Source organism: Bison bison, unplaced genomic scaffold, assembly GCF_000754665.1.
Source record: "Bison bison bison isolate TAMUID 2011002044 unplaced genomic scaffold, Bison_UMD1.0 scf7180017862978, whole genome shotgun sequence".
Classification (NCBI taxonomy): domain Eukaryota; kingdom Metazoa; phylum Chordata; class Mammalia; order Artiodactyla; family Bovidae; genus Bison; species Bison bison.
The window spans coordinates 111,044-124,387 of record NW_011493550.1 but is presented as its reverse complement, the minus strand read 5'-3'; the positions used below and the strand labels follow the sequence as shown (position 1 = coordinate 124,387).

The 13,344-nt window shown below is 49.8% G+C and overlaps 1 protein-coding gene across 5 annotated transcripts in view; it reads left to right on the top strand.

The window, feature by feature from the left end:
* The window catches only part of DHRSX (dehydrogenase/reductase (SDR family) X-linked), a 121,841-nt gene that overhangs the window by 26,127 nt on the left and 82,370 nt on the right, over positions 1 to 13,344 (top strand). For 2 of the 5 annotated variants that reach the window (XR_824659.1, XM_010832960.1), the window contains exon 4: positions 9,957 to 10,200. Coding sequence is in view for 4 of the 5 variants with exons in the window: in XM_010832960.1 (XP_010831262.1) it covers positions 9,957 to 10,181 (225 nt within the window). In the remaining variant the exon portion in view is untranslated. Of the gene's footprint in view, positions 1 to 9,956; positions 10,447 to 11,779; positions 12,101 to 12,918; positions 13,061 to 13,344 lie in introns of those variants that run through there. The other 3 variants (XM_010832959.1, XM_010832961.1, XM_010832958.1) reach the window with 3 other exon arrangements.

Here is a 13,344-nt window from a genome sequence, read left to right as displayed (position 1 = left end):
GCATGGCAACCCACTCCAGTGTTCTTGCCTGGAGAATCCCATGGACAGAGGAGCCTGGTGGGCTACAGTCCATGGGGTCGCAAAGAGTCAGACACGGCTGAATCGACTCAGCACGCGTGCATTCACACACTTAGATCTGTCTCTTGGGGGAGGTCACACTTTATCTCACTACATGTGGTATTAAATGTTGAGAGCTGCCCACGTTGATGTATGTCAAAGTGCATCATTGACTCCTGTCCTTGTGAACTCATCCACCCGCACATATGACGCAGTTCAGATCCTTTCTCTGGGGTAAGACTACGTGGGTTCTTTCTGGTTTTTTGCTGTTCCCTGCAGGTTCAGTCTTCCGCAGACCGCCATTTCTCACTTTCTGTTGGGAACATCAAAGGCAGGGGCATTATGACTAGAAGGGCCTCCTATGTCAACGCTGCCTGGGAATTCCATTTGGTTTTAAAAGACAGGTTTTCCAGTGTACAGTCTCAGTGCTGAGAATTCAACATGATTTTGTTTTTCATTTGCTCAATCGTGTCCGATTCTCTGCAACCCCATGGACTGCAGCACGCCAGGCTTCCGTGTCCTTCACCCTCCTTCACCAACGCGCAGAGCTTTCTCAAACTCATGTCCGTTTAAAGTCAGTGATGCCATCCAACCGTCTCATCCTCTGTCTCCCCTTCTCCTGCCTTCAATCTTTCCCAGCATCAGGGTCTTTTCCAATGAGTCAGTTCTTTGCATCAGGTGGCCAAAGGGTTGGAGTTTCACCTTCAACATCAGTCCTTCCAACGAATATTCAGGACTGATTTCCTCTAGGATGGACTGGTTGGATCTCCTTGCAGTCTAAGGGACTCTCAAGAGTCTTCTCCTTGAGAAGACACCACAGTTCAAAAGCATCCTTTCTTCGGTGCTCAGCTTTCTTTATAGTCCAACTCTCACATCCATACATTAGAAATAACCATAGCCTTGACTAGATGGACCTTTGTTGGCAAAGTAATGTCTCTGTTTTTAATATGCTGCCTAAGTTGGTCATAGGTTTCCTTCTAAGGAGCAAGCGTCTTTTAATTTTATGGCTGCAGTCACCATCTGCAGGGGTTTTGGAGCCCAAGGAAATAAAATCTGTCACTGTTTCCAGATGGTTTGCATCTTCTTTATGCACATTAAGCGTTGGACTATGGAGTCTTTGCCAACTTGAGTGAACTGCTGGACGCTTGCATCCTGGAGCAGGAAGTGGGGTTTGCTGTGTTTTAATTAGCATTTTCCGAAGTATCCTGTGGTTCAACAGTCTCCGTGGGATTACTTGGCATGTGAACGTTGCCTTTTTGGAAATGTCTGGTTGTCTCATTTCCCCTTTTCTGTAGGCGGTGTTAGCTTTTGTTGTTGTTCAGTCACTGAGCCATGTCCGACTCATCGTGACCCTAAGGAATGGCAGCACGCCAGGCTTCCCTGTCCTTCACTGTCTCCCGGACTTTGCTCAAACTCAGGTCCAGTGAGTTGGTGATGTTTAGCCTTTCTCTTCTTTTTTTTTTTTATACAATTTTATGTATTTTTTAAAATTTTGGAGCTGTAAGTTGATTTACAGCGTTGAGTTAGTTTCAGGAGTACGACAAGGTGAACCATTTGTGAATATGCGTGTGTCCACTCTCTGTTTAGCTTGTTTGGCCATCTAGATCGTTGCAGAATAGCGAGTGGGGTTCCCTGTGCCATACAGTGGGTCCTTTATCCATTCATCTGCTGATGGATATCCATGTTGGTGCAAATGGCATGATCTCGTTCTTTTTCGCAGCTGACTAATACTCCACTTGTATGCATGCACCACATCTTTATCCATTCATCTGCTGATATCCAGGTCGTCTCCATGGATGTGGCTGTTGTAAATATTAGGCTTTCTCTTTTGGACTCACGCCTGTGTGTTCATTCTGACTGCTGATTTGTGTCTTTTATGTAGGTTGCCAATACTCTTTTCCACTGTATTTTATGTTTCAAGAAGATACAAGGAAGTAACATTGGACAGTCATAACCAATGATATTAGAACACAGGAGGAAAATATTTTGGAGACGGAGAAACCGAAAAATAGATATACTAATATTTATCTGTATCTGTATCTAGAGACACATGCATAAATATACATATGTACATGGAAAAGGGCCTTCGCAGGTGGCACAGTGGTTAAAAAATCCACCAGCCAATGCACGAGACTTGGGTTTGATCCCTAAGTTGGGGAGATCCCCTGGAGAAGGAAATGGCAACCCACTCCAGTGTTCTTGCCTGGAGAATCCCATGGACAGAGGAGCCTGGTGGGCTGTGGTCCATACAGTCTCAAAGAGTCAGATACGACTAAAGCCACTTAGCACATGGACATATGTATATATTTAAGGTTCCCTGGTGGCTCAGATGGTAAAGAATCTGCCTGCAATGCAAGAGACGCAGATTCAAACCGTGCGTCACGAAGATCCCCAGGAGAAGGAAATGGCAACCCACTCTATTATTCCCGCCTGGAGAATCCCGTGGACAGAGGAGCCTGGTAGGCCACAGTCTGTGGGGTCACATAGAGAGTCAGACACAGCTGGGCACGCACGCAACCATACATTATACGAATTACTTCCTTAGATGGATGTGTGTGTATGTGACTTGTGTGAATTCTCACAAGGGTGTGCCCTTGATCCCTGGGCGGTGGGGGGAGTCTGTAGGATTAATGTGTCTTTGTGTCCCTTTACATCATTTAGTGACATTCTTTTTAGTCAGTCCCCTACGTACAAACGAGTTCCATTCCAGGAGCACGTGCGTAAGTCCTGTTTGTGAGTCCGACAGAGTTAGCCTGGGTACCCAACTAACCCAATCGGCTGTACAGTTCTGTACTGTCTTAGGTGTATAGTACTTTTCTCACAAAGAATGCACAAAAAGCAAACACAAGATAAACATTTTCAATCTCCCAGTGCAGTACCGTGACAAGTACAGTCGTCCAGGGCAACGGCTGGCACACAGGGGCTGGCATCGACGGAATCAGGCCAGAAGAGTTACTGACTGAGCAGGGAGAGGAGGTGAGAGATGGCACAGCTGAAGAATTGTCAGCAATAGTAGATGGAGGGCGAGCCGTGGTGTCAATCATGTTGATGGAACGCACCTTCACATCTTTGCGAGTTTGCAACTTGCGAGTTTGCGTGTAGAGCACTTCCTGGTACACCACTCTGAAACCTCTATTCCGCACCTTACCAAAAACCGTGGACTTGATTCCAAGTTCAGAGCCAGTTTCCGGAGCACGGCAGTTTTTCCCTTGAGAAAAAAAATGACAGGTTGATACATTTATGAAGATGAGATGTTTAAAAAAAAACAACAGTTTTCTTTATTTATTGGCCACACTGGGTCTTCATTCCTGTGTGGATTTTTCTGCAGCTGCACAGAGCGGGGTAGCTCTCTAGTTGCGGTTCTTGAGGACTTCTCAAGGTGCTATCTTCTGTTACTGCCGAGCACAGGCTCTGAGACACAGGTTCAGTAGTTGCGGTGTCTTAGTCGCTCTGTGGCATGCGGGATCTTCCCAGACCGGGGATGGAACATGAATATCCTGCATTGGCAGCTGGATTATTTACCACCGAGACACCAGGGTAGCCCTTAAATGGTTCTTTCCATGAGCAAATTGAGACCGTTCCATCAATCAGTGCCTGCAGCTGGGTGACGTCTCACACACAGAGCTCTGAAGACATTTAATAAAGCATGGAGGAGGCATGTCCCATGACTGTACCAGGCAGGAACTCCCCTGCTCCTGACTCTGTTGCTTCCTCAGCCATTCTCTCGAGCCCTAAGAGGAGGAATATGGTGGTGATTATCTGCTCTTGTGTTGAGGGCAGAACGCAGACAGTGCAGCCCTCGGAGCTGAGCTGAAGGTTTAGCTTGGACCACAAAGGAGGCTGAGTGCCAAAGATTTGACACTTTTGAGCTGTGGTGCTGGAGAAGACGCTTGAGAGTCCCTTGGATGGCAAGGAGATCCAACCAGTCCATCCTAAAGGAAATCAAGCATGAATGTTCACTGGAAGGACTGATGCTGAAGCTCCAATACTTTGGCCACCTCATGTGAAGAGCCAACTCATTGGAAAAGACCCCGATGCTGGGAAGGATCGAAGGTGGGAGGAGAAGGGGATGACAGAGGATGAGATGGTTGGATGGCATCACCGACTCAATGGACATGAGTTTGAGCAAACTCTGGGAGACCGTGAAGGACAGGGAAGCCTGGCGTGCTGCAGCCCATGGGGTCACAAAGAGTCGGAAACAACTGAGTGACTGAAGAACAATCCAAGGGTCCAAGGAGCCTGAGTTAGGCTCGGACCATTGGTGATGCAGAAACAGCTCAAGATGGGGGTGGTCATACTGTCACTGCCCGCTTCTCACTGGGTCCCCATCCGAACCCCAGACCCCTTCAAAGTGACCTCAGCTCCCCCTTTCTCAAGTCTCCTCAGGACACCTGGTTCCAGCTCCAGACTGGACATGGGAGCTTGTCATTGGCCCAAGCCCAAGCTTGTCATTGCCCACTTGCAGTGAGTGTCTTAGATTTTGGGGGCTGCATCCTATCCAGGGATGCCAGATGCTCGATGTCAACAGTGATGTAGAATCAGAAGCTTCCAGCCTCTGGACCATCCCATGGACCACAGTCTACAGAGCATCCCAAGGGCCACAGCCCACGGAGCATCCATGGAGCACAGCCCACGGAGCGTCCCATGGACCAGAGGGCATGATCCACAGGGGGTGAACCCAGGGTCTGGTTAGAGGCCATTGAAAGTGTGGAGAGAGACAGAAGGAGATTGTTTTGAGGACAACTCCAGGACTTCCCTGGTGGTCCAGTGGTCAAGATTCCACGCTCCTAGTGCAGGGGCCCTGGGTTCAATCCCTGGTCAGGCAATTATATTTCACATACCACAGCCTAATTCATGTGCCAAAACAAAAGATGCCCCGTGCCACAAGAAAGACCTGGTGCAGATAAATATAAATGTGTGTGTGTCTGACTCTTCACTACCCCGTGGACTGTAGCCCGCCAGGCTCCTCTGTCCATGGGATTCTCCAGGCAAGAATACAGGAGTGGGTTGCCATTTCTTTCTCAAGGGCATCTTCCTGACCCAGGGATTGAGCCCACGTCTCCTGCATTGGCAGGTGGATTCTTTAGCACTGAGCCATGGGGAAGGCCAAATATATAAGTATGAAGAAAAAAAAAAGACCATTCCAGAGAGCACATCATAATGTCTTGACTCATTGACCTCGGAAGGTGAAACAAGGAAGTCTCAGGAGGCATTTGGGGTTTCTGATGCAGGAACACCAGGCTGTGTATCGGTGACTGTCTGGGAAATGGGGTACCAGGCAGGTGAGAAGGAAAGATGGTTTGACCCTGAGATGTGTCCGTGGGGTCTCTGCCTCCAGTGCCAGCTGGGCTGCTGAGAGTGTGTGTCCACAACTCAGAGGAACACACAGAAAGTGCAGCTTTCAGGGATTCTGGCAGAGACGCAAGGGACTTGTCAGGCCATGAGCTTGGGGGACATGCCCATCCTGATTCAGGAGGACGGTGGGGAGGGTTGGGGTCTCCGGAAGAACCAAGATCTGGCCACCTGTGCACCCTGCTGCTCCCTTGCCCTCCCTCTACTCTGCCCCTCACCTTTGTAATTTCTTAATTCTGGATAATGGCATCTCCTAAGATTGTTGTGAGCGGCGCTGACATAATATGTGGGAAAGCGTTTCCAATGCTGCAGAGGGCTGTGTAATTATGTAATTATAACACATTCATCTTTCTCTGCAGCACACAGCTCCCAGCTCTGTTGAGCACAGTTTCAATCCCACTCTCTGCTCTCTTTGCTTTTTATTTTGGTTTCTTTTTTCCATGCGTGTGTACCCAGCCATCGACCCAATGCCCCTTCCTGTTGTGGGAGCTCTTATCTAAACTATCTTTCTTGGTATTCGGGGCCACAAAAATATTGTTGTTCTCATACAGTTGCTCAGTCACGTCTGGCTCTTGATGACCCCATGGGCTGCAGCATGCCAGGCTTTCCTGTCCTTCACCATCTCCTGGAGTTTGCTGAAATTCATGTCCATTGAATCGGTGATGCCATCCAACCATCTCATCCTCTGTCGCCCCCTTCTCCTCCTGCCTTCAATCTTTCCCCAGCATCAGGGTCTTTTCTAATGAGTCCGTTCTTCGCATCCGGTGGCCAAAGTATTGGAGTTTCAGCTTCAGCATCAGTCCTTCCAATGAGTATTCAGGACTGATTTCCTTTAGGAGAGACTGGTTGGATTTCTTTGCAGTCCAAGGGGCTCTCAAGAGTCTTCTGCAGCTCCAGCACTACAATTCAAAAGTATTAACTCGTCAGCGTTCTGCCTTCTTTATGTTGACACTGGTGGCTCTCAGCGTCTCAGACCTCCTTCCTTTCAGGCAGGCATGATGTCTCACGATCCTCGTGGCTGAGACTTAGGACTGTGACGTCAGACGCGGGGAAGAAGAAATGCGTAAAACCGTCCGTTTCATGAGCTGTCAAAACATTTGGGAATTAAAACATTACAAATGAAATCTCATTTCCTTCCTCTCTGTCATCTGCCTGAGGCCTGGAAATGTTCTGTAGGTGATCGAGGGCGGCTGTTTTTAGCCCGGCATCTATCATGTGCTTAAGTGGGATAAGTGGATGTGATTAATCCTCCACGAGATGTGTGCGTGCCGAGAATGGCTCCTTTTCAAAAAAATGTCCCTTTTCTATGTCAGAGGACTCTCTGGATGGTCAAGACCACCTTGGGTGAATGTTGTGTGTGTGCGTGCAAGGGTATGCATGTGTGTGTGTGAACGTGTGTACATGAGGACATCAGTTCAGTTCAGTCGCTCAGTCGTGTCCGACTCTTTGCAACCCCATGAATTGCAGCACGCCAGGCCTCCCTGTCCATCACCAACTCCCAGAGATATATGTGTGTAAATGTGAATGTGTATGTCTGTATGTAAATACTTGTGTGTTTTGTGTGTGTGTGCATATGAATAGTTGTATGTGTGTGAAAATGCATGTGTGTGCCTGGGGGAATGTGTGTGTGCATTGAATATATATCTGTGTGCATGTGAATATTTGTATTTGTGAATCTAAGTGCCTGTGTGTGCCTGGGGATATGTGTGTGTGTGTGAAGGTATGCATGTGAATGTGTGTGTGTGTGCATGTGAATATTTGTGTATCCATACAAATGCGTGTGTCTGCCTGGGTGTATGTATGTGCAGACTTGTGAATGTGTGCGCCTGGATGTGTTTGCATGCATATAAGTGCATGTGTGTGCCTGAGGGTATGTGTATCCATGTGAATGTCTGTGCCTGGGCGTGTGTGCCTGTGCTCATGAATGCATTTGTGTGCATGGGGGTGTGTGCTCTGAGTGTGTGTGCCTGTGAATATTTGTGTGTGCATGTGAATACATGTGTGTACTTGGGTGTGTGTGCATTGAGTATATCTGTGCATGTGTATATTTGTGCGTCCGTATGCATTTGTGTGCATGTGAGTGTGTGCATGTGAATATATGTGTGTGTAAATGCATGTATGTGCCTGGTGGTATATGTGTGTGCATGTGAATATTTGTGTATCCATATAGATGCATTTGTGTGCATGGGGGTGTGTGAGTGTGTGAGCATGTGAATATCGGTGTGTGCATGGGGGTGTGTGTGCCCGTGAATGTCTGTGCCTGGGTATATGTGAGTGTGTATGCATGAGGGTGCAGTGTGTTTGTGCTTGGGAGTCACATCACCAGACAGAATCCCACGACATCTCGTCCCTCCGGACCGTACCTGAGTTTCTGGCAAAGTGTGCATCCCAAGTTCATGTCCAGGACACCACAGGCACCATCTCCTAAAACAGCCATCCTTGTGTTCCGTTGGACACGCCAATCACAAGGACTGTTACCCGGATAAGAGGATTTTCGAGGTGTAGGGGAAGTGGACCCCTTCCTCCGCAGACAATGCCCGCTGGAAGACCCAAAGGAGGCAGCCTCTAAAGACAAGAGTGGACGCCTCTCAAGACAGTGGAGCCCTGTGGCTACATTAAGGAGGGTCTTTCCCGTGGGGGTGACTCACTCCAGGGATGAGACAAAGTGAGGGTTCTGGGCACAGACCCCTGGGATCTCAGCCTGGAGAATGACCGACTTAGGAAGCAGCCTCACTCCACGAGCTGATTTAACCATGTTTTTGCCATGGAAATGCAGCACTCCACGTCAATCCATCTGACCAAGAACAACAGGATATTTGTCACCATGACTACCCAGGAGATGTTCTGAGCCTATCTCCATCTAGAAAATGTGACCATGGGCTTGTCTCCTGGCCTGAATCTGTTTCTGGTCATGCTTCCAAAGACAGACTCATGCAGGCAGAGGAGAAGGACCAGGGTAGGGGGAGTTGAGTGGATTTCCAGAAGTTTATTTAAAATGACAAGCTCCAGAACGACCGTTATCTCGACAATAAGATAAGGGAGTTTCCTTGATTCCTAGGTGGCTCAGCGGTAAAGAATCTGCCTTCTAACATAGGAGATGGAGGTTCTATCCCTGAGTCGGGAAGGTCCCCTGGATAAGAAAATAGCAGCCCACTCCCGTATTCTTGCCTGGAGAATCCCCGTGGACAGAGGAGCCTGGTGGGCTACAGTCCCCGACCCGTTTCCCCTTTGGGAGCCATAAATTTGTTTTCTGTGTCCATGAGTCTAGGTACGTTTTGTAAACCAGTACATTTGTATCGTCTCTGTTAGATCCCACATATAAGTAACGTCATCCCGTATCTGCTTTTCTCTGACTTATGTTTCTAAGCGTGATATTGTCTGGGTGCATCCATGTTGCTGCAGATGGCATCATTTCCTCCTTTTTGATGCCTGAGTGGTGTTCCATTGTATATGTGGAGACACACACACACACACACATCAAATCTTCTAATCCAGTGATCACGCCCAGGCACCAGCCCTAAGCCCAGAAGCTCAGCATGTGTTACATTCCAACCTTCTGCCTCCCACCCAGCGTCCACTTTTCTCCTGTCACCCTAATGCCTTTCAAGCTCCTTTTCAGACTTTCCGGTTCTCGTGCCGTATCTCCTCCCCTGCTTGGAAAGCGAGAACGTCTCTGCCGTCTGGACGTTTCCTCTAAAATTGCTAGATAGCACGTGTTCAACCCCGAGGCTGAACCGCCATCTGCTTTGACCCAGTGAGCTGGTATTCTGGTTTCATAGAGCCTGCCCTGCATGGCAGGAATTAACCCAACCTTGTAAATCAACTCTGCACGGATGCTAAGTCACTTCAGGTGGGTCCAACTCCTTACGACCCCACGGACTGTAACCTCCCAGGCTCCTCTGTCCGTGGAATTCTCCAGGCAAGGACACGGGACTTGGTACAGCCCACTGGAGTGGGTAGCCATGCCCTTCTGCAGGGGATCTTCCCAACCCAGGGATCGAACCTGCATCTCTTCTAGTCTCCCACAATCGCCGGCACGTTCTTTACCACTAGTACTGCCTGGGAAGCCTCGTAAATCAACTATATGTCAATAAAATGAATTAAAAAAAAATAAAAGACTGGAGACCTGAGTATTTAAACTCAGGGTCTGTGCCCAGAACCTGCACTTTGTCTCAGCCCTGGAGTGAGTCACCTTCATAAAAAAAAAGACCTTCTCATTGTAGCCACAGGGCTCCGCTCTCTTGAGATGTATCCAGCCTTCTCTTTAGAGGCTGCTTCCTTTGGGTCGTCCAGAGGAATGGGGGCCCTTTGTGCATGTGTGTGGGGATGCATGAGAGTGATGTGGATGTGCAACCCACAAGGGCGCACCATTGCGAGGTCTTGGAGTGCCAGCTCCCCTAGCCTTGGCCAGCCAGGCTTGAGTTGATGAGTCGATGGGCCCCCGGTAAGGGGCCCTGTGTCTCCTTCTCGACATCTGTGGGCTCCCGAGACCCCCGTGTACCTGCCCTGACAGTTAGCATCTTCCTCTGCGTTCCTTCCTCCTGCAGACCCCAGATGAGGGAGCCTGGACTTCCGTCTACGCTGCGGTCACCCCGGCCCTGGAAGGTCTCGGTGGCCGCTATCTCTACAACGAGAAGGAGACCCGGTCTCTGGAGGCCACGTACGACCCAGAGCTTCAGTGGCAGCTCTGGGCCAGAAGCTGCCAGCTGACGGGCATTGCTGATGTGACCTGGGAGACCTTCAGCGGGAGCGGTCTGCCGGGAAGAGCATGATCTGATGGGGAACACCACGGTCAGTGCCGCCCTCGCAGGTCTGTTTGTACTGAACCGCGTCTCTCCATCACCCTCATCCCCCCGACCCTCCGGGCTCTGTATCCCCCCAGGGTCTCCCGTCGGGACCCGGGTGGGAACTCACGGGGAACAGGGAATGCTGAGTGGACCCCTGAGCTGGTGTGGTTCTCAGCCATGAATCCTGTGATCCCCCACTACGTGTCCAATTGTACTGGGTGCTCTGAGTCATTAAATCCTGCAAGCCTCATGGGCGGTGTCCCTTCCTTAAAGCGCAGAGGCACTGTGGGACCCTGGGGTAGATAGACATGTTTTGGTTGAAACACACACTTTCAAGGGAAATCTGGAAGCTTTGAGGATGTCCTGCATTCCTGTGTCTCTCACACACGAATCGTGCCAGAGATGCATCTGTGATTCCTGGCTCCCAGAAAGGCAGACGCTTTGAGCCTTCCTTCTTTACTGCCTTGATCAAGGGTCATGTGACCCTGCACCGTCTTCAGGAGGACCGGCTCCTAGGAGCTAATATGTGGCCCCCAAGGCTCCCACCAGGGGTCTCACCCCACAACTCATGGAAGGACCATCTCCTGAGAGGTAGGTAATTCTGTAGGACACGTGATGCCAGGGGAGCCCGGGACACAGTCCCCGTGGGGCTCTCTAGGATGCAGATGTGGACAGGACGCGGGCGTCTGGACCACCTGCACCGCCTTTTCGGGTCTCGGTCATAGAACGGCAGCTTTGCTGTCCCCTCACCCTTCAGTGGGCACACGAAACCTCTCTCCTGCTCTCTGCCCTTCCGTTCGTCATCTGTCAATATGGGCATGTCCTTCTCCTGGAGTATGGGTTATACCGCAGGACGTGGGTTATCCTTCAAGCCAGAATATGGTTGTCACTTCTTAGTCGCTCAGTCATGTCTGACTCTTTGCGACCCCCTGAACTGTAGCCCCCCAGGCTCCTCTGTCCATGGGTAGTCTCCAGGCAAGAATACTGGAGTGGGTTGCCATTTCCTTCTCCAGGGGGCCTTCCTGGCACAGGGACTGAACCCAGTCTCTTGTGTCTCTCGCATCGGCAGGCAGATTCTTTCCCACTTTGCCACCTGGGAACGTGCAGATGTGTTCATATTTGGGACAAGAATCACTGCCAATAATAATGGAGGTCTTCATATAGGACGTTGTTCTTGCTTACCAATGTGCTCGTGAGGTTGTTTATCAGAGATTGGTGGAGGGAGATTTGGTTACGGAAGAGGAGGGGGTTATGGGACTATGGAGGCAGAGACGGGAGGGAGGCGGCCACCAGCCCCAGGACGGACACCTGGAGCCCCCAGAAGCTGGGAGAGGCGGGGAGGACCCTCTCCTGGAGACTCCGGAGGGAGCTCAGCCCTGGGACCCCTTGACCTCAGACGTCTGGTCTCCAGGACTGGGGGACGATGGATGGTTGGTTGTCAGGACTGGGAGAGGATTGATTCCTAAGGTTTTAAGCCAATCAATGAGAAGCCTGCGTTAGCCTGAAAATGTTCCTGAAGGATAGTGGGTTCTGATGGGTGGAGCCTAGAAGTGGGGCCTTATGTGAATATACGTTCTCTGCAGATGTGGTGAAGTGAAGGGTCTGAGATGAGGTCCTCTTGAACGGGGGTGGCCCTAAACCCAGGGACAGGGTCCTTATAAGACACAGAAGAGGAGAGACATGGATGCAGAGGAGAAGCCACGTGGAGACGGAGGCAGAGACGGGAAGGAGGCGGCCACCAGCCCAGGGACGGACGCCCAGAGCCTCCAGAAGCCAGAAGAGGCGGGGAGGACCCTCCCTTGGAGCCTCTGCAGGGGGCTCAGCCCTGCATCTGCAGAAGTGAGAGACAATGGTCTTCCCTGCTGGTGGTCCAGTGGTTCAGACTCCAGGCTTCCAGTGCCAGGGATGTGGGTTTGATCCCTGATCAGGGAACTAAGATCCCACATGCTACATGGTGCAGCCAAAAGAAAAATTATTTTAATGTGAAATAAATAAATTATAAAAAACTGAGAATAAATTTCCGTTTTTTAAACAACACCAAAAGGCTTCCTTGGTGGCTCAGAAGCTGTCTGCCATTGTAGGAGACCGGGGTTCAGTCCCTGAGTCAGGAAGATCCCCTGGAGAAGGGCATGGCAATCCACTCTAGTCTTCTTACCTGGAAAATCCCATGAACAGAGGAGCCTGGCGAGCTACAGTCCATGGGGTTGCAAAAAGCCAGACACAGCAGCTAAAAAGACAAACAGAACACCAATATCACGATCATGATTTGATACGAGAAACTTACACAGTTGTTGACCCGTATGAACATCTCATACAGGGTGGTGGACTCTTGCCTGGACCCATGCCCACCAGTCAGGTCAATGAAGGCTCCATCCTGTCTCTGAGAACGGCTCTTGGGTTCTCAGAGTCTAGCGTGGAGAGTTCGGACATGTGGGATCCTAACAAAGTGATTGTATGTGTTTCCTGCCAGACTGCACCCTGGATTTCAAGACCAGTGACCGCTGGTTAGTTAGCCATATTCCCTCGACAGATGGAATCCTATGGAGGCCCCAGACCTGACATCGGGCTTCCAGCACGCTAGGCTTGGGGTTGCAACCAGCAGGTCTTCCAGAGTTGGGTTTATACTTCATGAGTATAAGATGCTAGAGCGTGCTTCCAGAATGGAGTGTTTATTTTTTTAAACATTTTCTTTAACTATACTTAATTTGCAATATTGTGTTAGTTTTCAGGTAGACAGCAAAGTATTTCAGTTATAAATACCTTGGGTGAGCCAGAACGTTTGTTTGAGGTTCCATAAGATGTTATGGTTGGATGGCATCACCAGCTGGTTGGATGGCATCATTGACTCGACGGACATGAGTTTGAGCAAGCTCCCGGAGTTGGTGATGGACAGGGAAGTGCTGCAGTCCATGGGGTCACAGATTCGGACACGACTGAGTGAATGAACTGAACTGAAGACGTCATGAAAAAACCCAAGGGAACTTTTTGCCCAACCCTATATATACACACATATTCTTTTTCAGATTCTTTTCCGTTACTGGTTAGTACGAGATATTGAATCTAACTCCCTGTGCTGTACAGATACAGTAGTCTGCATGTGTTAATTCCAAATCCCTAATGTATTCCTTCCCCACCTTCTCCTCTCTGC